This window comes from Danio rerio, chromosome 3 (genome assembly GCF_052040795.2).
Source record: "Danio rerio strain M-AB ecotype USA chromosome 3, GRCz13ab, whole genome shotgun sequence".
NCBI classification, from domain to species: domain Eukaryota; kingdom Metazoa; phylum Chordata; class Actinopteri; order Cypriniformes; family Danionidae; genus Danio; species Danio rerio.
Genome location: NC_141023.1, coordinates 3,578,684 through 3,600,560, shown reverse-complemented (window position 1 = coordinate 3,600,560; position 21,877 = coordinate 3,578,684). Strand labels below are relative to the sequence as shown.

Here is a 21,877-nt window from a genome sequence, read left to right as displayed (position 1 = left end):
AACAGCCAGCTGCACCATCAGCACTGGTGCCCTCCAGGGATGTGTTCTCTCTACTGCTCTTCGAACTGTACACCAATGACTGCACCGCAAAAGACCCTTCTATCAAGCTCCTGAAGTTTGCAGATGACACTACTGTTATCTGCCTCATCCAGAACGGTGTCGAGTCTGCATACAGACAGGAGGTGGAGCGGCTGGCTTTATGGTGCAGATACAACAACCTGGAGCTGAACACACTCAAAACAGTGGAGATAATAGTGAACTTCAGGAGAACCTCTCAGTGGAAATGTGAACTATTCCATAAAACATTGTTCATACACTACTAAAAAAGCAATTATCATCACACTCACATGTCTGTGTGTCCCGATCCACTGTGGAACACTGTGAGTCTCCAGATGGAGCTGCAGGAATCAGGTGTCGTCCCTCATTGCTCTTCTCGATGTCCTCAAAGGCCTGCAGAAGATGATCAGCAGAGCTGCTTGTCTGAAGACTGACGTGTCTGTTGGAGCACTTCTTGATGATCTTCTGCAGGATCTGATTGGGTTCAGTGGGCTCTTGTGTGCTGAGCACCAGGGTGTGTTGAAGAAGGCGCTCAGAGAAAGAGACCTGCAGCTTCTCCACACGCTCTTGATCTTCTGCTGAACACTGCTGATGTTGGAGGAGCAGAAGCACCACATGAGGTCCTGGATCAGACAGACTCACACACTCTCTGACCGTCTGTGTGATCTGATCATCTGAGATGTGTGTGTTGAGCAGCTGAGGACTGTTGATGAGCGTCACGTGTCTGTGCTTCAGTCTTCCTCCAACTCTCTCCACAACATCTGGAGAAGCTTCACTGTCAAACGCTGATCTGCCAAAGATCAAGTTTCCCACACGGCTGTTTTCAGACACGCTTTTACCCAGAAGAAGAATTCTTAGTGGAGCCAAAGTATGACCTGAAACACATACAACATTTTAGAAACATTTTGCATACAAGTAACATTTCATAAAGATCTTTCAGATCACAGTAGTTGAAAAATTAACTGGTCAGAGGAATATTTGAGTTTTTGCTGTTAACACAGATGCAATTGTATGCTAGTCTGCTAAGAATCCTTCTGAGTCAGCATTGACTTTTTTTTAGGAGAAATTCTTATTTATTTTATTTCAGCTCAAATTAAAGCGTTTTTAAAATTTCTAAAGGCCATTTTAAGGTCATTATTATTAGCCCCTTTAAGGTATACTTTTTCGATAGGCTACAGAAAAAACCATCGCTATACAATAACTTGCCTAATTACCCTAATCTGCCTAGTTAACCTAATTAAGTTTAGTTAAGCCTTAAAATGTCACATTCAGCTGTATAGAAGCATTTACACTGCACTGCTTAAGTGACTCGATCCGGATTTTTTTCTACCATGTGGCACAGATGGGATATGGCCCATGTACGCGTAAGCAGGAACAAAACACATGGATTCCGATATACTCAAATCAGATTTAGACCTTATTAATTTGTGGAAATTTATTTGATATGAATCGGATCTGTGTTCTCCTGTCTGCAGTGTAAGCAGGTAGATCGTATTTTCACCTGTCAATGCAAGTGGCTCGTCATTAAAAACCATAAAGAATGATGTCAAGTTTGACACTTTCATTTTAGAACAGACTTCAGCAGAGTCCCAAACCTTAAATCTCATACACGGGGACTTAAACAGCTTTTATACTGTCATATAACACAGGTATTTAAGTGTGTTAACGAGACCGTGAGAGAACATGTCCGCCATGTAACCAATATAAACTAATCTAAAACTAGTGCATACATCACATGCATAAATCATGGCATGGACATTACATTAAGATGGTTTAAAGGTCTAAAGGTTTTTTTTTACAAAAAAAAAGGTTTTTTTATACCAAAAATAGACAAATAAATACCTTTCTGTCATAAACTATATAAAAACAGCTTGTCAAAAGCTGAGAACAGATCACATAAAGGAATAGAGAAAAGAGCTCTCTTTAATTATCAACTGCTAGTCAGCGCCCGCTCTTTTTTTCCTGGTCATTACGCCTTTGCCGAGTGCTGTGTAAATGCAGACAATCGGATACGAGTCATTTTTAAAAAATGATGCAAGCAGGTCATCAAACAAATTGGATACAGTCACAAAATCGGAATTGAACATCGAGATCTGCAGTGTAAATGCAGCCTTGAAGAATATCTAGTCAAATATTATTTACTGTCATCATGGCAAAGATAAATTAATTCAGTTAAAGAGATGATTGATTAAAACTATTATGTTTAGAATATTTCTCTCCATTATAAATAAATAAAATAAAACTAAATAAAAAGGGGGGCTAATAATTCTAACCTAAACTGTATATTTATTATACATTGATGAATATATATATATATATATATATATATATATATATATATATATATATATATAGTTTTAATCTTTATATTACTTTACTTTTTAAATTCCGTTTTTACACTTTGAATAAAATAGCAACCATTTTATCAACACTTTTAATAACATCATATCATTCAATTTAGCCTTAGTCTGTTTTGCCTCAGAAATGCAATTGATTTGTAATATCACAGCCTAAAAAGCATAATGAATAACTGAGGGAGAAACATTCAGTAAAGGGGCTATTACAGACAATGGACTGACAGAGAAAGTGTTTTTGATTAGTAAATTAGCAAAGCTGTTGTAGGCAGTGCAGTTGGACCAATGTTGTGGAGTAACTAGTTAGGTGTAACAGGTTTACGTAGTTTTCTTTTACAAAATTAAAGTAACAGTAATTCCTTACAGTTACTGAGAATAATGTGTAATTAAATAACAGTTACTTATGAAAATGTTAAAGATTACAAATGGGGTTACATCTAAATATGTTGAATAATATTAATCTGTTGCTTTACCTGTTTTTGATATACACGATGCCTTCTGCTTAAGCCATTATTAAAGCGCTGTTTGTCTGATGCTTTTGAATGGTTTTCCAGTTTGATTTCAGCACACCACGTCTACCAGTTATGTTAATCTTCTCTGCCACTAAAAGCATTAGGCTACTACAATCAGTCTGAGAGCTGCAAGTAGTGATACTACTAGCTTAACTACATTTCCACTTCAATGCTATAAGTGGATTTTAATCCACGAAATGGGGATTTCGTTTCAGAAAGCCAATTGTCTGAAAGAGTATATAACAGGCCAATGAAATGCCAAATGAGTTGGCATCGTAAGCTTGCACACCTGTGGCTTATTGCAATTAACTCCGCATATAAGCGCAGGGAAAGCAAGGAAACACTATCCATTTCGCTTCAGAGACTTTTACAGCCTTCTGAGAGAGCAGATGAGGGTTCCTTCTGCTGTGATCCAGCGATTTCGAGCGAATGAGAGCAGTCTCTCGGTCCAGAGTGTGTACACGCAGTGGCAGACGGTCGAGGTGGGTTTCTCCCTTGCCTGGCGTTCTTTGGGTCCAGTCCACCAGAGTGGTGCGTATAAAGTTGCAATTTCAAAAAAAGATCAAAACGGTCGTGCAGCACGTCTTTTTCAGGATGGTGCTCCGACCGTGCGTTTCTGAATGTGGTGGTTTCCTGTCCTCGGATGATGGGCACGAGCACTGCGTAGCATGTCTGGGGGTCCAGCATGTTAATGCGCTGCTCGCGGGCAGTTCATGTCGTCATTGCGATGTCATGACTGTTGCGCAGTTAAGATCACGGCTAGCCTTTGCAAAAGGGCGAACCACCCCAGCTGTCCCCTGCACTGCAGTGGGCACTCGGGCAGATCTCGGGCTGGGGGGCTGTGTGCTGCGGGCATACAGCTGCGGGCCTGTCGAAAGGAACCCAGTTGCATTGGCATATCAATCGCCTGGAGCTGTTGGCAGTGTTCCTCGCTTTCCACCGTTTTTTTCCGCTGCTGGAGCAGCAGCACGTGCTGGTCAGGACGAAAAGCATGGCGGCAGTGGCGTATATCAACCGCATGGGAGGTATTCGCTCTCGCCGCATGTCTCAGCTCGCCCGCTGTCTGCTTCTCTGGAGTCATCCGCAGCTGAAATTGCTGCGTGCCATTCACGTTCCAGGCAAGCTCAACCGTGCGGCCAATGTGCTCTCATGGCAGCATTTAGGGAGACTCCCCCCCGAGCTTGTTCAGCTGATATGGGCTAGATTCGGGAAAGCCCAGATCAATCTGTTTGCTTCCCCCGAGAACGCTCATTGCCAGTTGTTCTTTTCCCTGACCAAGGGCTCTCTCGGAGCGGATGCACTGACCCACAGCTGATCTCGGGACACACGCAAGTATGCGTTTCCCCCAGTGAGCCTGCTCACGCTGTTACTGTGCAAGGTCAGGGAGGACGAGGAACAGGTTTTGCTGGTTGCGCCCTCTGGCCCAACTGGACCTGGATGTCAGAGCTCTCCCTCCTCGCGACGGCTCTCCCCTGGCAGATCCCCTTGAGAGAGGACCTACTCTCTCAGGCACAGGGCACCATCTGGCACCCTCGCCCCAATCTTTTAAACCTCCACATGTGGTCCTTAGACGCGAGGAAGACTTATGTAACCTACCGATTGCGGTGGTTAATACAGTCACTCGCACATATGCCCTGAAGTGGAGTCTATTCTCTGAATGGTGCGTCTCTCGCAGAGAAGACCCCCAAAATGTGCCAGATCAGCGTTGTGCTTTCTTTACTCCAAGAGAAGCTGGAGAGCAGGCTGTCACCCTCCACACTCAAGGTTACTAGGCTGTCATCTCCGCTCTCATGACCCGGTGGCTGGCAGCACCGTGGGAAGGCATAACCTTATCATCCGGTTCCTCAGAGGTGCTAGGCGAATTAATCCACCCTGCCCCGCTCTCATGCAGTCTTAGGATCTTGCCCTCGTTCTCACAAGCCTGCGTAAGATCCCTTCGATCCTCGACTCAGTATCTTTAAAATTTCTGTCCCTGAAGACAGCTCTGCTGGTCGCGTTGATATCGATTAAGAGGGTCGGGGACCTGGAGGCATTTTTCGGTCAGTGACTCGTGCCTGTAATTCGGGCTGGCTTACTCTCACGTTTCCTGAGACCCCGCCCGGGATATGTGCCCAAGGTTCCTATCACATCATTAAAGACCAGGTAGTAAGCCTGCAAGCACAACCCTTGGAGGAGGCAGACCCAGCTTTTGCGACTTTATCCGGACCGCACTCAAAGCTTAGATCATCTGAGCAGCTCTTCGTCTGCTATGATGGTCGGCAGCAGGGAAGTGCCGTATTGAAACAGAGGTTGGCCCACTGGATAGTGGATGCCATCTCCCACGTTTATCAGAGCCAGGGTGAGCCATGTCCCCCAAGGGTGCGTGCGCACTCCTCTCGGAGCATTGCATCTTCTTGGGCGCGTGCACGCGGCGCCTCTCTAACAGACATCTGTAGAGCTGCGGGCTGGGTGACACTTAACACATTTGCAAGGTTTTACAATCTGTGAGTGGAGCCGGTTTCCTTAAGGGTATTAGGTATCCCTTGGTGATTGAGGAAACAACTTTGTTAAGGTGTTAAAAGACAATTGCTGCGCCATTCTCCCTAACACAAAGATACGTGCGCCTTTTCATCTGTCAGTTTAGTTCCCTGCTTAGGTGAGCCCTGCAGATTCCTCCGAGGCCCCCAGCACTGACTCAGAGGAGGAGTCACTTGCTGGCCCATTACGTTGTAGGTCTGCCCGCTGGTCAGCCCGCGTTTTGGGAATAGGTACCCGCTATGAGTGATCACCACTAGGCGATCCCATATGCTTATTTTTGCCACAGCGCAGTCCCCCCTCACAGGCAGACCCGTGTCTTCCCTCTCCGCTAACCATCTTATTATATGCGTACTCCCCCTTCTCAGGGCTAGTCCATTTATTTAGCCATCATATCTCCCCATTGTGTAGCAGGTGGTCTCCGCAGCATCCTCCCTGGATGCTGCGATCAGGACTTCACGCTTTCCCAATGTACTGTCATATTTTTCCTAGAAATTATCTAGATGCCTGCGACTCCCGACTATGCTGGAGCATGTAACGCAGTGCCCGTGCCCATCATCCGAGGACAGAAACCCACAGCATCCAGAAACGCACAGTTGGAGCGCCGTCCTGAAAAGGTTGTGCTGCACGACTGTGTTGCTCTCTTTGTGAAGTTGCAACTTTATACGCACCGCTCTGGAGGACCGGACCCAAAGGATCGCCAGGCAAGAGAGAAAACCCAGCTCGACCATCTACCACTGCGTTGTACACACTCTGGACCGGGAGAAGCTCTCGTTCGCTCGGCATCGCTGGATCACAGCAGGAGGAACCCTCATCGACTCGATCAGAAAAGTCTCTGAAGCAAAAAGGATGGTGTTTGCTGGCGCCAGGTGTGCTTATATGCTCAGTTAATTGGCAATGCAGCACAAACAATAAATTGTTTTCATTGGCCCGTTCAATACTCTTTCAGACAAGCGGCTTCTGAACCGAAACCTCCCATACGTGGATTTTAACATCAAATCCACTTATAGCACTGGAGTTCCCCAACCGAAGGGGAACTCACCTTTTACTTGTTCCAAACCAGTTTAATTTTTTTCTGATGTTGAACAATAATATCCAATAACTTGTAATGCCTTTGGTTGTTGAAAACTTGAACAGTAAATGTTGAATTAAGATTGTTTAAGACTTTTGCTTATTATTTTATTTATATTGTCAGACAGCAGAAACATCTCACAAACTGTGTTAAATCAGCTGCACAAAGGGATTGGCATGCTAAAAATCGTATAAAATTGATAGTTTGTCACCGACTCGGTCCCAGTCATTTCCCTCGCTGGCCAGCAAAGGTCACCCTCCCCGAACTATTAGCCATTACGTCATCCAGTTGACACTGATAGCCTGCACACCTGAAGCGCATCCACTTGATCACCCACGCTCACGCTTATAAACAGCACACACACACACACACACACACACACACACACTCACTCACTCACTCACTCACTCACTCACTCACTCACTCATTGCGAAGTCTTGTTCTGCCCCGGCTAACACTACTGAGCAATTCTCTACACTGCCTGCTTTCCCGTTGCTTACCTTGCCTTGTTCCTCAACCTCGTCCTGCCAGCCGCCTGCCTTGTACCTCTGCCTGATTACCGACTTTGATCCAAGCCACCTGCCTTGAACTCTAGCCTGAACACCGACCTTGATATTCGCCGCCTGCCTCAGACCCATGCCTGAACATTCATACTGTGGTTACCTGCCGCCAACTCTTCAACGTAACACTTTTGTGTTTGATGTGAGTTTGCACACGCATTACATCTGTGTGCTTGTGTTTATTAAACTGTGTTTAATAAAATTACTGCAAATGGATCCCTCTGTGTCAGCCCCTTCATTACATAGTTAAAGAGATTTTACATTTATCGTGATAATTATCGCTGATAATTACCGATGTGAAAAAAAAAATTGTGATAATTTTTTTTTTTTTGCAATATCGCCCTGCTCTAGGCTTAGGTATACTATGGTAATTGCTATAAGTTCATGATAGTTACTAATGATACTACATTATGTGGTGTAATTTATTAATAAAAGAGTTCTAAATATACATACACAACATAATGCTTTTTCCTAAATATTTTCCTTTACCATGAACTACTGTAGTATTTTAGTATGTGTAACACCTGGTTTTATTGGATTTTAAGTTTTTGCTGTTATATACTATAACTTGTTTCTGTTTGGTACTGTAAACATTATTTAAAGTAAACTGAATTATTATGCCTCATGTTTCATTGACAGATTTATTGATCACTAAGATGTGATTGACTTGGATTTAAGTTGCTTCCATTTAAAATGAAAATTGCAAAAATAGCGTTGATGTATTTTTTTATTGCAAATGCCACAAAAATCACCTGCGCAACTAAAGTTTTGATTTTGTAACAACAATAAACAATGTTTTTGTGATAAGGTGTGCTTTTGTGGTGTCTGTACTTTAAAATGAAATTAATATAATCTTGATTCAAGTGATTCAAGCTACTATAAGGTCATGTCTGATTGGCATAAAAATAATAATAATTATTTTTATTCTTATAGCGCCTTTCCAGAGCTCAAGGAAACTTTACAAGGAATGCGACAAAAAGATAAACAAACATACATGAAGTCAAATATAACAAACTGGATTTACAAAAACAAGACCTAAGAGACATATAAGCAAGGTGGAGGTGGATCAGATTAAGTAGTCAGTTTGGCAGATCAGAAGCGAAGCATTTAGAAAATAAGTGAGTCTTAAGTAAGGATTTGAATTCAGAGATATTATTAGCAGAGCGGTGTGAGCGTAGTAGAGAGTGATAGAGTTTGGGTGCAATAACACTAAATGATCTGCCCCCATTGAAGAGAGGCGGTATTGAGAAACAGCAAGAAGGCCAGAGTCAGCAGAACGTAATGAACGAGTTGGGTTGTAGGGAACAAGCATGTTGCAGAGATAGGAGGGTGCTAGGCTATTTAGGGATCTAAATGCAAGGAGGAGAATTTTGAATTTAATGCGATATACAACTGGGAGCCAATGGAGGTCGTACAAGATTGGGGTTATGTGAGCAGAACGTTTGGTATGAGTGAGTATTCTAGCTGAAGAGCTTTGAATATACTGTATTCTGGAGATGAGGCTGGCAGGCAGACCAATGAAAAGAGCATTACAGTAGTCGATGCGTGAGGAGACAAATGTATGGATGACAGTCTTAGCATCCTTGCTACTGATGAAGGGAAGCAGTTGGGAAATGCAACGTAAATTAAAGAATGCAGATTTAATAACAGATTAGTAGATGTCTTAATGTGCGAGCCAGCAATCTCACAGAAGAAACTGGTGGAAATATTGCTGGTAAGCGCTGGGGTGCCAATAAAAATCATCTCAGTTTTGTCCATGTTGAGTTTCAGGGAATTTGAGGTGAGCCAATCATTAATATCCTTCACACAAGCAGAGATGTTGTCAATATGGGTTAATGAGGTAGATGTACATACAGAGTAAAGTTGAATATCATCTGCATAAAAGTGATAGTTTTGACTGTGATGTCTAAACTATCATGACGCCTAAACTATAAATGCTTGAAAATGATTAAGTTGAAAATATCCATTAGAAATGTAAAAGTAATTAGATGTAATCAGTTACTTTACTTTTATAAAGTAATTGAAAAGGGTACTGAAATTTATTTTAAGCTGCTTTAACACAATCTACAATGTAAAAAGTGCTAAAAAATAGATTAATTTATTTGAATAGGCAGAAATGTTAAAATTAGCTGACATTTAAGTTTCTAAAAACTTTTTGAAGTAAGAGAAGTGTGTGCTGCCTTTTTAAATTAATGAGTGTTTGAGAAATCCCAGGCTAAGTTTTCCAATGCTGTATGCTTTGCTTATCATTACAGTCATATGTTTTTATTCGAAATCAAGCAATGTTTAAAGTGTATTTTAGCATGCAATTTGATTTGAAATCTTATTACTGAGGTACGTTATTTAACTTTTTTAGAGAGTTTTGTCTGTGTGAAGATCCCACAGTCTGTAACTTAGGGCCCTATCATACACCGGGCGCAACGTGCAATGCAATTGTTGTTTGCTAGTTTTAGCTTGGCGCAAGAGTCAATTTGACGTTTTGCACCACGCTCTTAAAGTATGTTAAGGTGCATTACTGGCGCTTTGTTATTTTGAGGAACTAAAATAGACTGTTCAATAGACCACCTGGGAGCAGGTCTAAAGTCCAGTTCAGAGTGCGTTAGTTGTGCGCCTCCCTTACCTAATACACACTCCGTTGCTTAATACAAACAGGATGTACAGTAATATGCAAATATCTTTAAAAATAAAATAAAAAGAATTAAAGAATTTAAATTTTACAAAAATTATTATTTTTAACAAAAATATAAAAAACACTTCCTTGATCTCGGGACGCTTTTTCAGTTTATTCATGACAATTTGCTTTTGTAAAATATTATTATTAGCAGTATTATTTATTATATCCATATTTATATTTGTTTTATTAAAAACAAGCTTAAATTTGTCCACCTGTCAGGTTTTAGACCAGGGGTGTCCGAACTACGGCCCGCGGGCCATCTGCGGCCCGCAATCAGTTTTGTGGCAGCCCACGAGGCTTTTTATAAATATTAATAGAATCTGGCCCGCTATACAAAACTGAAAGTAATTCAATAAATAACCACCGGGTGTCGCTATGACATGTCTTCCATTAGGCAGCAGTTCCTGTTATGAAGTAAAACGAATGGAACAAACTGAAGGAAACAATTGATAATCACGTTTTGGCGAGACATGGCACAACCAAGAAAAAGAAAAATCAACAGTGAGTGCAGGAAATTTCAGTCACGATGGGGCAAAGAATATTTCTTCACTGAAGTCAGTGGAATATGTGTCTGTTTAATTTGCCAGGAAGTTGCAGTAATGAACGACTTAGGAAAACTCCACACAAGCCACCGATCCCCAGCATCTTCCTCACGAATGCCAGATCGATTGCCAACAAAATGGATGAACTGCATCCAGGAAAACCTGACGCAGCAGTGGAGCTAACAGATTTCACCCTACACCGTCACGACAGAAACCATCTCTCACAGAAACAACGAGGTGGGGGTCTTTGTATTCATATTAGTGAGAAATGGGCTAAAGAAACTAAAGCTGTAGAAAGTCATCGGTCCCCAGATTTGGAGTATCTGACAGTTAAATGCAGACCCTTTTTTCCTCCCCTGTGAGTTTTCATCAGCTGATTTTATCACAGCAGTGTATATAACTCCTGATGCTAATGCTAATTCAGCGCTTAACCTCCTCCATAATGCTATTAGCTCCCAACTAAACAAATATTTAGAGGCAGCACATATAATTGCTGGAGATTTTAATCATGTGGATCTTAAAATAGTGTTTCCCAAACTCCATCAGCATTTAAACTGTGCTACACGTGGGGGCAATTTATTAGATAAAGTATACTCTAACATTAAGCGAGGCTATAAAACAATACCAGCACCTCATATTGGTCAGTCTGACCACATATCCCTTTTTATGCTGCCAGTTTATTCTTCACTGAGGAAAAGAGACCCCCCCCCCCCCCCCCACCCTAAAAACTGTTGAAGTATGGCCAGAGGGTGCATCTTTACAGCTACAAGACTGTTTTGCTCACACAGACTGGAGTGTGTTCGAATCCCTGGATCTGGAGGAGTACACTACATCAGTACTCTCTTACATTAAGCACTGTACAGACACTGTCACCACCGAGAAACACATCAGAGTGTATGCCAACCAAAAATCCTGGATGACATGGGGGGGGAATGGGGTTAGGATTTCGCTAAAGGAAAGGAACATCAACTTCAAGTCTGGTGACAAGGAACGTTACAGTGCAGCTAGAGCAAACCTGAAAACAGGCATAACAGGTGCCAAGTTAAAATATAAACACAAAATTGAGGGATATCTCCACAGCAATAATTCGAGACAAGTGTGGCAGGGGATACAAAATATTACCAACTACAGACCCAATCCCAGGTCTGTAGGGGTTGACAACACACTAGCACAAGAGCTTAACTGCTTCTTTGCCCGCTTTGAACAACAGTCAGCAGAGGAAGCCACATTGCATTCACTATCAAATTCTAGCCATGTCTTCACAGTGGAGGAGGATGATGTGAGGAAAGTGCTGAGAACAGTAATCCCCAGAAAAGCAGCAGGACCTGATGGCATTACAGGGAGGGTGTTGAAAGACTGTGCAGATGAACTTACAGGGGTTTTTACAAAAATATTTAATCTGTCCCTTAGCCAGGCCATTGTTTCACTCTGTCTTAAGGCCTCAACAATCATCCCTGTCCCAAAAAAGACCACCATCAATAGTCTAAATGACTACCGGCCAGTAGCCTTAACCCCTGTTGTTATGAAGTGTTTTGAGAAGCTGGTAAGAAGTCACATCCTCCAAAGACTTCCACATTTGATGCCCACCAGTTTGCATATAGGGAAAATAGATCAACAGAGCCTGACCCATCTAGAACATAAAGACAGTTACGCCTGGATTCTCTTCATTGACTTCAGCTCTGCATTTAATACAATAATTCCAAAAAGACTGGTCTCTAAACTAAATAATCTCGGCTTTCCTTTCTCCATTTGCCTCTGGATTCAAGATTTCCCCAGTAACCGTTCACAGAGAGTCAATGTAGCCTTAGCACAGGCTCCCCAGTAAGGGATGTGTCCCTCACTGTACACTCTTTATACACATGACTGCACTCCTTTCCATTAAAGTAATACTATCCTGAAGTTTGCAGGTGATATTGCTGTGGTCGGGCTCATCATGGATGGAGATGAGACCACATACAGAGATGAAGTAAACCAACTGGCTTTTTGGTGCACTGATAATAACTTGGCCCTAAATCCCCTAAAAACAAAGGAAATCATAGTAGATTTTAGGAGGAACAGACCAGATACTCTGCTCATACATATACATGGGGACTGTGTGGAGATTGTCAGTAAATTTAAGTATCTGGGCCTGCATCTGGATCAAAACATATCATGGAAAACCAACACTATTGCACTGGTCAAAAAGGCACAGCAGCGACTCCATTTTCTAAGGGTGTTAAAAAATAACAACTTGGCCCAAGAACTGCTAGTGTCCTTTTACAGATGCATTATTGAAAGTGTGCTGTCGTATTGCATCCCAGTGTGGTATGCCAGTTGCACTGCCCAGGAAAAAGCTGCACAACATCAACGGCTGCACTCTTCCCTCCTTAGAGGAGTTGTTTAAGGCCCGCTGCTACAGCAAAGCATGCAGCATCCTGAAGGACTCGTCCCATCCAGCATACCACCTATTTCAAATGTTACCTTCGGGGAGACGATATAGAACCATAAAAGCCGAAACAAACAGACTAAAAAATAGTACATATCCAAGGGCTGTTGCAATAATGAATGGATGTAAATTGAGGGTGTGTCTGGCCAAATTTGTTGCTAGGTCATGCACTTGCCACTTTATACACTTGGACATTAAATTATATGCCTTCCTGGCTCACATTTTATTAACTTTTAAATTTGAAAAGCTGCTTGGAAATGCACTTGCCACTTTATATGTACATCATATGCACTTTTAATATTGTATTGTAACTCTTCATTTGATTTGATCTTTTTATCTCTTTTTAATTATTGTTGTTGTTTCAGATAAATAAGACTGCACTGAAGGGAAGGGCAAATGTAAATTTCGTTGTATTTTGTACAATGACAATAAAGATTCTGATTCTGAAGGAATATAATATTAAAAGACATTATAAAACAAAACATCAGGCCTTCAGCTCTTACACTGGTGCCAAACAAGATCAAAAAGTAAAACATTTAGCAGCTGCTCTATCAGTTCAACAACAGCAGTTTTTTTCATGCTAATAAAGTGCAAGAAAATTTTACGCTGGCTAGTTATCAGTAGGGCCAGACGGAATCTGCAGACGTTTTTTGCTATTTCTGTGGAGAATGTTGGTAAAAATCTGCAGAAAGTATCATAGATACTCTCTGCAGAGAGTATCATAACTAAAACCTTAGAATATTAAATAATTTATTTTTTTTTTTTTACTTTTATTTAATGTTTAAAATCCAATTAGATTCACTTTATTTGGTAAATAGCAAGTTTGTCATATAATATATCTAGTAAAAGACAGAAAATATGACTGTACACACCAGGGGCGGACTGGCCATCTGGCAGACCGGGCACTTTCCCGGTGGGCCGACGTACTTTTTGGGCTGGGCTGATCATCGTCTTATGATCTGATCGGCCCATAAAAGGCTTAGCAGCCTATCGTTTTTTTCTGCTTATTAATTGACACTGCTGTGATCTGTGACTCTCTAAAAGTAAGATGTTTTTTTCCCGGACAGACAGACCGGGCTGGCCCATGTGACACTCTGCAGCCTATTGGCTCTTTTCGGTATTGACATTGGGCTGGCCCAATCACAAACTCCTATTTTGGACTCAGTGTGAACGTGCTTCGTCTTTGTATTTGTCAAAATAGTCGAGAGTCAGAGAGAAGAAATGCAAGGGAGGCGCAGAAAAATCGCGGGAAATACACCGGCGTTTCACTTAGCGATTCTGAAAAGTTCTCTGTTCATTCTAGTACACGGCTAAAAGCACAAATAACATGACCACATACATGCACACTCTCTGCCAAGAGCTGCAGGCAGTAGTTCAGCGGGTGAGCATAAACCCCAGGTGAGAGTATAGTGCACGTCAGACAGTTCATCTGCTGAATGATCTCATCTCACTATAGTTGTTAAACGTGATATTGAATTCATCTTGTTGTCTCTATCTAACAATTCTTAAGTCTTTTGAATCACTTGTTCTCAGTTAACTGTTTTGGCTGAGTGCAAAGATAAGCTAATATATTAATTTATGTAACCACATACACCGATTCTGCACATTGACTTACCTTTATCGTTTGCTTACCTTTATCGTTTAAATTTATTGTACGTTATACTGTTATAATGGCCATTATTGGTTATTAAAACTGATATTCTGCAAAAGAGACAGGGTAAAGTTCATTCTTTTCAATGGAAATGAAAGGAGACAGTTATATTTAAGCCCTGTTTTGTTATAAATACGCAGAGTGAAGATGATGCTCATATAAATATGCAGCTACACGAGGCTGTTTGGTGTCTGTTAATCATAATATCTAAATGAAACAAATTTGACTTATATTATGTCTTCATTGTTTAGATAGTGAAACAGCAAGCAGGATGAGGTGAATGGGGTTAAAATGTAACACTGTTCCCTTTGAAGATTTACCCATGCATTAGCAGGCAGTTTTTGTTATGTTTATTATTGAATATAGGCTGAGTGAATAGTGTATTGAATAAGCTAAATTGGCTGTAGTGTATGATCGTGTGTAAATGAGTGTGGGTGGTTTCCAATATTGGGTTGTGGCTGGAAAGGCATCTGCTGCATTAAACATGCTGGAATAGTTGGCAGTTCATTCCACTGCGGCAACCCCTGATAAAAAAGGGACTTATGTGAAGAAAAATAAATGAATGAATAGTGTATATTTTAGAACTCAACAAATATCTTTATGGACAGTATGCAGAAATTAAATTGAGATTAAAGATTGTATTTATTTATTTCATATATATGGCTTTTGTGTTTTATAGAATATGAGTTGGTAAAAATATTTGACGTGCTTAGATAGATAGCATTTTGATTTAATTTAGTGGGCCGCTCTGGCCCAAAATGCCAGGGCCGATTTTTTGCCCCAGTCCAGCCCTGGTACACACTGCATTGTACATAAATCAGATGAACATTTTTACATTAGTCAATAATAGTACTGAAATTAATAAAAAAAAAACTGAATAAATATAGATTTACACACATTTACTCAAGTAAATAAACAGAATTAATGATGGGCTAAACATCTGCAGAATTCTGCACACGCAGATTCCGTGTGGGCCTAGTTATGAGATAGCTCAGCTAATCGCACAGCACAAGAAACCCTTCACTGAAGGAGAATTTATATAGGAGTGTCTGATGAGTGTTGCAACTGTAATTTGGCCAAAAACGATTCAAGATTTTAGAAATGTAAGTCTTTCTAGAAACACAGTTGGGCAACAAATTAAAATAATTCCATAACACACACACACACGTATACACACATATATATATATATATATAAAATTTGGCCCGGGACAACGGCCCTCGGCCCAAACGGCCCTCGGACCATATGGGGCACAGCGTATTAGGATATAACTAAGTGACCACACTTCTTTTTTATTATTTATTCATTTATTCATTTGCTGGAAATTAGAACTGAATTTAGAAATAGTTTGGAAAAAAATCTTTGCGTTTAACAAACAAAATTGATAATGTAGGCTAATGCATGCCTGTACGTACGACACGTTTCCTTATCCACGGAAGAGAGTAAAAGTGAAAGTAAAGAATGAGGAAGCTCTCGCACTGTCGATGCTCTGTTTAATTATTTTCTCACTAGAGAAGGATTCAGGTTTTCCACTTATAAAAGCTGCCATGTAAATAGCAAATGCGCTATGGCGCGATGCTACTGATTCTTATAGGGAATGAGAGATGAGACTCTAATTGGTTTATTCTCAAAACACATCCATAACTCAGGAAGAGAATATGCTCAACCCTGTTAGACCATGCACAAATTTCCATTGTTAAAATAGCAAAAGTGGATTCTGACATGCCCTTAATGCTTTTGCACCCTGCGCTACTTTGCGCCTAGATCATCAAAATAGAGCCCCTAGTGTTAATCCCAGATAAACATTCCTAGGTGAAGTAAAGATTTCCCTTCCTGAGGAAACAACAAATGGCACTCTAGCAGTTCATGCATGGAGCTATCATCTAACAGATTGATCTGCATTTGTTATTGTGCAGGTGTGATGTAGCCTACTTTAAAAAATAAATTAGTTTTCATTAGCATGTTTTTAATTTAATTCTTTTTTATTTTTATTGTACTTTTACAGTGTGTTACAATTGTGTCAAAGCAACTTAACATAGATAAAGAAAAAACACTTCATTGCTTGGCTAAAATTATAAATTACTTAATTAACGTGAACTTTTTTGCTTATTAATTCAATACTTTAATTAATTAATAGATTAATCAATATAAATATAGTCATTAGTAGCAACCCTAGTAGTGTATCATGTTATTTTAAAATTATAAGAACAATTTACACACTTACTTGTATGGGGTGGATTTAATATGTTTTCTCTCTTTTTCTCTTCAGGTTTGTGATCCTCAGTCTCTGTATAAAACAAAAGTCTTACAATTGACATTATTCATCACAATAACATGTATCAAAAATAATCAATATAAAAGTGTGAGATGCTGAGGAATTAGATGTTTATAAAGGATGCATCTGATGTATTCTTGTTCATTAGAGATTGCCAGTATTTAAGAAATTAACAAAGTAGAAGTATACAGTTGAAGTCGAAGTTATTTCCCCTTTTTGTAAAAAAATAAATAAATAATTATATTTTTAATATAAAAGAAACTGCTGTTTCAACACATTTTAAACAAGTTTTAATACGCATGTTTTTGTTTGTTTTTTTTTTTGCCATGATGGCAGGACGTAATATTTTACTAGTTATTCTACAAGATACTAGTGTTTAGCTTAATCACTTGGGAAATAAGATACTAGTGTTTAGCTTAATCACTTGGGAAATAGGAGGACTAATAACTTTGACATCATCTGCATATTAAAATGGATGTAAATAAATCTCCCATTTAATTATTTATTATTGTATTGTGTAGCCATAAAATCTTTTTATATGGATTGAAATTCACAATGTTTCTTTTGCATAAAATGAATTAAATACTTTGCGAGTGTTTTTTTTTTTTCCTGGGACGACCCATATTGATGCTGTGTTTTCTTCTTCTCCTTTAGTCTTCAGCTGATTGTCTTAACTGACTCCTGATGTCTTTCTATGTATTTGCTGTATGGAGTTGCGCATCTGCAGTGAGGTACAAGTTTGATTCCCAATGAAAAGAAACACACACACACACACACACACACACACACACACACACACACACACACACACACACACACAATAATCAAACACAGTTCAGTTTCAATTCACTGTAAGTATCTTTAAATGAATCCTAAATACATAAATGCAAACTAAGAGAGGACACCGTTGAGTGGCTTTTTACAAATACTTGATAAAGTTTAATCTTTACTTGTAAGTAATGTTTTGGCTCCAGCATCTTAAAGTACATTACTGTTTTATGATGATTATAATATATGCTGAAGGTGTAAATCTTGCCATTTAAAACTTGCCACACAAGCAAAGTGAAACTTTGTATGTTGTTTCAAGAGTTCACACTTAAATGAGGATTGAAAATAAAGCTGGTTTGGCATGCTGTCACGGGAGAGAGCGCTCGAGCCCTGGGCTTCCTCCTGTTTGCAGGGCAAAAGGGGAGTTTGAGCTCAGGTAGATCTTGATGAACTCCCTTCGGCTTGTGGATTATGGATATGGATGACTGAGGAGAGAAGTACACTCTAAGAGCTTGACTATGGTATTAATTTTGTGTGTTCAATTTCCTTACGGTGCGTGTTATTTGGACTGTGGGAGGAAACCGAGGAAACCTGGGAACCCGGGGAAACCCACGCCAGCATGGGGAGAATAAGCGAAACTATGCACAGACTTGTCGTCTGGTGTAGAAGAGACTTAAACCAGATGCATTCTTGCTGTGAGGCAAGAGTGCTAATCAGTGGGCTGCCAAATAGCCCATTTGAAAATGAGGGGGGTGGAACAAATGTTCTAAAGCAGCTTAGAATAATCATAAGCACGTGATCCTCTCGAAAATTGTTTATAAATAAACTTTGTGATGAGACCTTTAACATGAAAATGTAAAATGTTTCTATTTGAAATATACATCTGTTTTGTATACAGTCATGTAGAATAACAGCGCAAAACATAGATAATTAAATACCTCATTCATTCATTTTCTTTTTAGCTTAGTCCCTTTATTAATGTGGGGTCGCCACAGCGGAAATAACAGCAAACTTATCCAGCATATGTTTTACGCAGTTAATGCCCTTCCAGCTGCAACCCATCACTGGGAAACATCCATACACACTCATTCACACTCATACATTGTGGACAATTAAGCTTACCCAATTCACCTGTACAGCATTTCTTAGGACTTGTCAGGAAAACCGGAGCACCCGGAGGAAACCCATGCCAACACGGGAAGAAAAACTCAACTCACATTTTCTGTGCGTTCACCCTGATATTTCAGTGCGGTTGTATACCTGACTAGTGAGCCATCTGACAAAAAAGTGCCCTTCTGAATCAAATCAGCAGGATGCCCTTTCTGAATCTTTCACTTACTCTGAAGACACTACTGACTATGCTTACATGGACATCTGTAGTCTAGTTATTTGCCTTAATAGACAATAATATAATTAAGGTGTTTACGTGAAGGGCTTTTATGTAAGAGTTTCCTGTCACTTTGGGTGACTTTAACTGCAGTTCGGCATATTCATTTTCACTCATGAACGTTTCATTCATGCCCCCTTGACAAACTGGGGTTTTAACGTATTTTCTGGACTATAGAGCACACTAATAAGATAATATAAGATGCATCCGCGCTATATAAAAATTTAAAAAAAAGAAGAAAAAAAATATACAAGCTGCACTGGGCTATAAGCCGCAGATATCTATGTTAAAAACGATACAGAACGATTTTGTACTGAAACTATAAATGTATGTATGTACCTGAACAGATTCTTTCTGAACATTGCCTTTTAACACGGCAGCAACTTTGCTGATTAAAACGGAACATAAAAAATAATGGGTATTTATTCACCTTTATTTTTTACTGTGTTGGAAAGAACAAGTCACTTTAATCATCTTCTCTAAAACCCATAAATTCATCTTCTTCAGTGTCAGAACACACTGTGAACAGCCTCAGAAGCGCTTCGTCATATCTGTCTCCATCAGTCTTGATCTCTGTGTCACTGTCATCCTCCGGTGAAGTTAGCTCTGAAGGGGCGCCGCTCTCTTTGCGTAGCAGTCCAGCCTTTCGGAATCCACTGGACAGACATCAGAAAAGGATGCTTTTCGCATGTGGCCGGTTTTTGAAAGACTTTTCACCACTTGTCTTCCACGTCTCCCACTCAACCTAAAGTGCAGCTTTAAATGCCCGATTCACACTGATGTCAAGTGGCTGCAAATACTTTGTTTTACTTCCAGGAATCACAGCTGGAATGGAGTTTGTTTTCTTGATCGCTTTTTTTACAGAATCTCTGATGTGGGCCCTCATGCTATCCAAAACAAGTAGCGCTTTTTCACGGTGAAAAAATCCTCCCGGGCGCTTACTGTAGTACTCCGTTAACCATTCCTTCATTAGGCCTTCCACCATCCAACATTTGGCGTACAATGTAGCTTATGTAGGCATACAGTTAAACATTCATGTTTAACTGAATAAACAGTTAGTAAACACAAGTACATCTTCTTGAACATCATTTATTTTCATCACTAATTATCACAGTAGAACAGGTTCTCAAGCAGTTTGTGTTGCACTTTGGAAACAGGAGATGAGCCCCTGGTCGAACGCGCCACCTGGCTTGAGAAACCCGTTCTCAAACCTGTTCTCAAACAGGGTTCTTCTTCACAGGGGCATGACTGAAATGTTCATGAGTGAATGTGAAACTGCAGTTAAAGTCACCCAAAATTACAGGAAACTCTTGGTATAAATTTGGTATAAAACTTCAGTTAAAATAGCAAAAAAGTGTGTAAATTCTACATGTGGCAACACAATATTTGCATAGTAAAGCAACACCCAACTGTGAGAATGGACAAACTTTACATTCTATGCATCGCTCTTCTGGCTGGAGGACATTTTTGTGGCTACCACAGATGGAAAACAACACACAAATCCTGGCATGAAATACAACTTTGTTGGATTGTACTGTGTATTATTTTATTGTTTCTCTAAACAACACAGATGTATGTATACATTTTTTATTTTATGCTCACCTAGGCAATATTTATTTTATTAAAAATATTCTGAAGAGTATACTTTAAAAACATTCTTTTTAAAGACATTTACAAATCCTTTTTTTTTATTCCAAACTTTGACTAGTAGAATGAGGTGGACTTGCTAATTGCTGTTCATTGGTTAAGCAAATAAAAAAGCAAAAAAAAAAAAAAAAAAAGGTGTATCATAATTTTTTTAAATTTCTATTTACATTTATTTACATTTTGTTTATATTTATATTTAAATTCCACAAATTTTGTAGCAGGAAATCAAACATAAATGATAAATCTCTACAGTGACTTATTTCTGTTTCTGTGACAGAAAAACAGTGAAACACACTGATATCAATCCAATTCATACACTTTCTACGTTCATTATTAAATATAAGTTGGAAACATTTTTAGTAAATCATACTGTATGTTTCATAAAATGGAATAATATAGAGTAAAGAAAGTACCTGTGTGCTGAGGTTTCATCTTCCTTGTATGTTTCTCTTTATTGTGAAAACTAGAAAAGCAGGCTGCTTGTAGGCGGACTCCAAGTCACATTGCAAAGGTAATTTTTTTTTCCTGTATAACAACATTTTGTGCCAACCACAAAAAAAAAAAAAAACAGCAATATGAAAGCAGGTGTCACAATGAAATGTCAATGCCAAATCATTTATTTATTTATTTATTTATTATTTTTTTTGCATGGAACATATTATGTAAGTCTAACTTTATATGTATGATCTACTTTTGTTTTCACTGTGAGAACTACATTTATAGGCAGCAGCTATAGCACTTCAAATAGCATCATATGATACAGTAGATGCTAATTTACATACAGTGTTTATAGAAGTTAGATGTATGATATTTATACTATGTGTAACAGTTACAATTGCACTTTGTTAAAATTATTATATTTTTATATTATAAAATTATTACATTATTATATTATTATATTAATTATTATATTATTCAATTATTATATCAGATTGTATTGTGATTTATATTTATTAAAAGATTTTATTTCATATTTGTGAATTTTATCATTTTAAGAAAACAGTTTGCAGTCATTTTAATTAATTTGCAATGGCAATTGTAAACCTGCACATCGTCCCTTTTTGTACCTTTTGTGTTGCCGTAGTTCATCTTTCCCCCTCCCACACAATGCTGCTGTGTATTGATGAGGGTAAGTGGTGTAAAGAGTTGCTCCTAAGAGTATTTAATATTTCTATGTTGCAATGCCAATATTTGTCATTTTATGGAAACTATATTACACTATTGTGATATTTTTGTTTGGATTTTATCGTTAAATTAAGTTTGTGGCAGTTTTATGGAGTTTAATGTAAGTGCTAAATGCACGTTGGCAAGTCGCCATTTTATATGCATGTTGCTTTTATTTCTCACTGAAGACTCTTAATATTTGCTTTTGTATATAGTGGTCAGATGTGCACTACAGCCGAAGACTACATATTTGTGTTTAATTGTCTTCTGCAGGT

The 21,877-nt window shown here is 39.3% G+C and overlaps 3 protein-coding genes across 5 annotated transcripts in view; 1 reads left to right on the top strand and 2 right to left on the bottom strand.

Moving 5' to 3' along the window:
• LOC147845424 (interferon-induced very large GTPase 1-like) overlaps positions 1 to 20,877 on the bottom strand; it is a 33,600-nt gene extending 12,723 nt beyond the window's left edge. Inside the window, exon 1 of the mRNA XM_087243532.1 lies at positions 20,852 to 20,877. Coding sequence (XP_087099658.1) covers positions 20,852 to 20,870 — 19 coding nt within the window. The 5' untranslated portion in view covers positions 20,871 to 20,877. The remainder of the gene's footprint in view (positions 1 to 20,851) is intronic.
• myh9b (myosin, heavy chain 9b, non-muscle) overlaps positions 1 to 21,877 on the top strand; it is a 798,697-nt gene that overhangs the window by 648,593 nt on the left and 128,227 nt on the right. The window lies entirely within an intron of this gene.
• LOC147845425 (GTPase IMAP family member 6-like) lies at positions 262 to 16,679 on the bottom strand. Its single transcript, XM_087245469.1, has 3 exons — positions 16,586 to 16,679; positions 348 to 932; positions 262 to 290 (listed from the first exon to the last, which is right to left on the bottom strand). Exons 1-3 carry the CDS (start codon positions 16,677 to 16,679, stop codon positions 262 to 264), a joined length of 708 nt encoding a protein of 235 aa, XP_087101595.1.

What these genes read in the sequence shown, in the direction of transcription:
- LOC147845425 (XM_087245469.1), bottom strand. Translation starts at nt 16,679, where the DNA reads ATGTCAATTGTAAGACTTTTGTTTTATACAGAGACTGAGGATCACAAA. An exon ending in ATTAAATCCACCCCATACAA is followed by an intron (nt 933 to 16,585) that starts GTAAGTGTGTAA and finishes TATGTGTTTCAG; the next exon opens with GTCATACTTTGGCTCCACTA. An exon ending in GGATCGGGACACACAGACAT is followed by an intron (nt 291 to 347) that starts GTGAGTGTGATG and finishes TTTATGGAATAG; the next exon opens with TTCACATTTCCACTGAGAGG.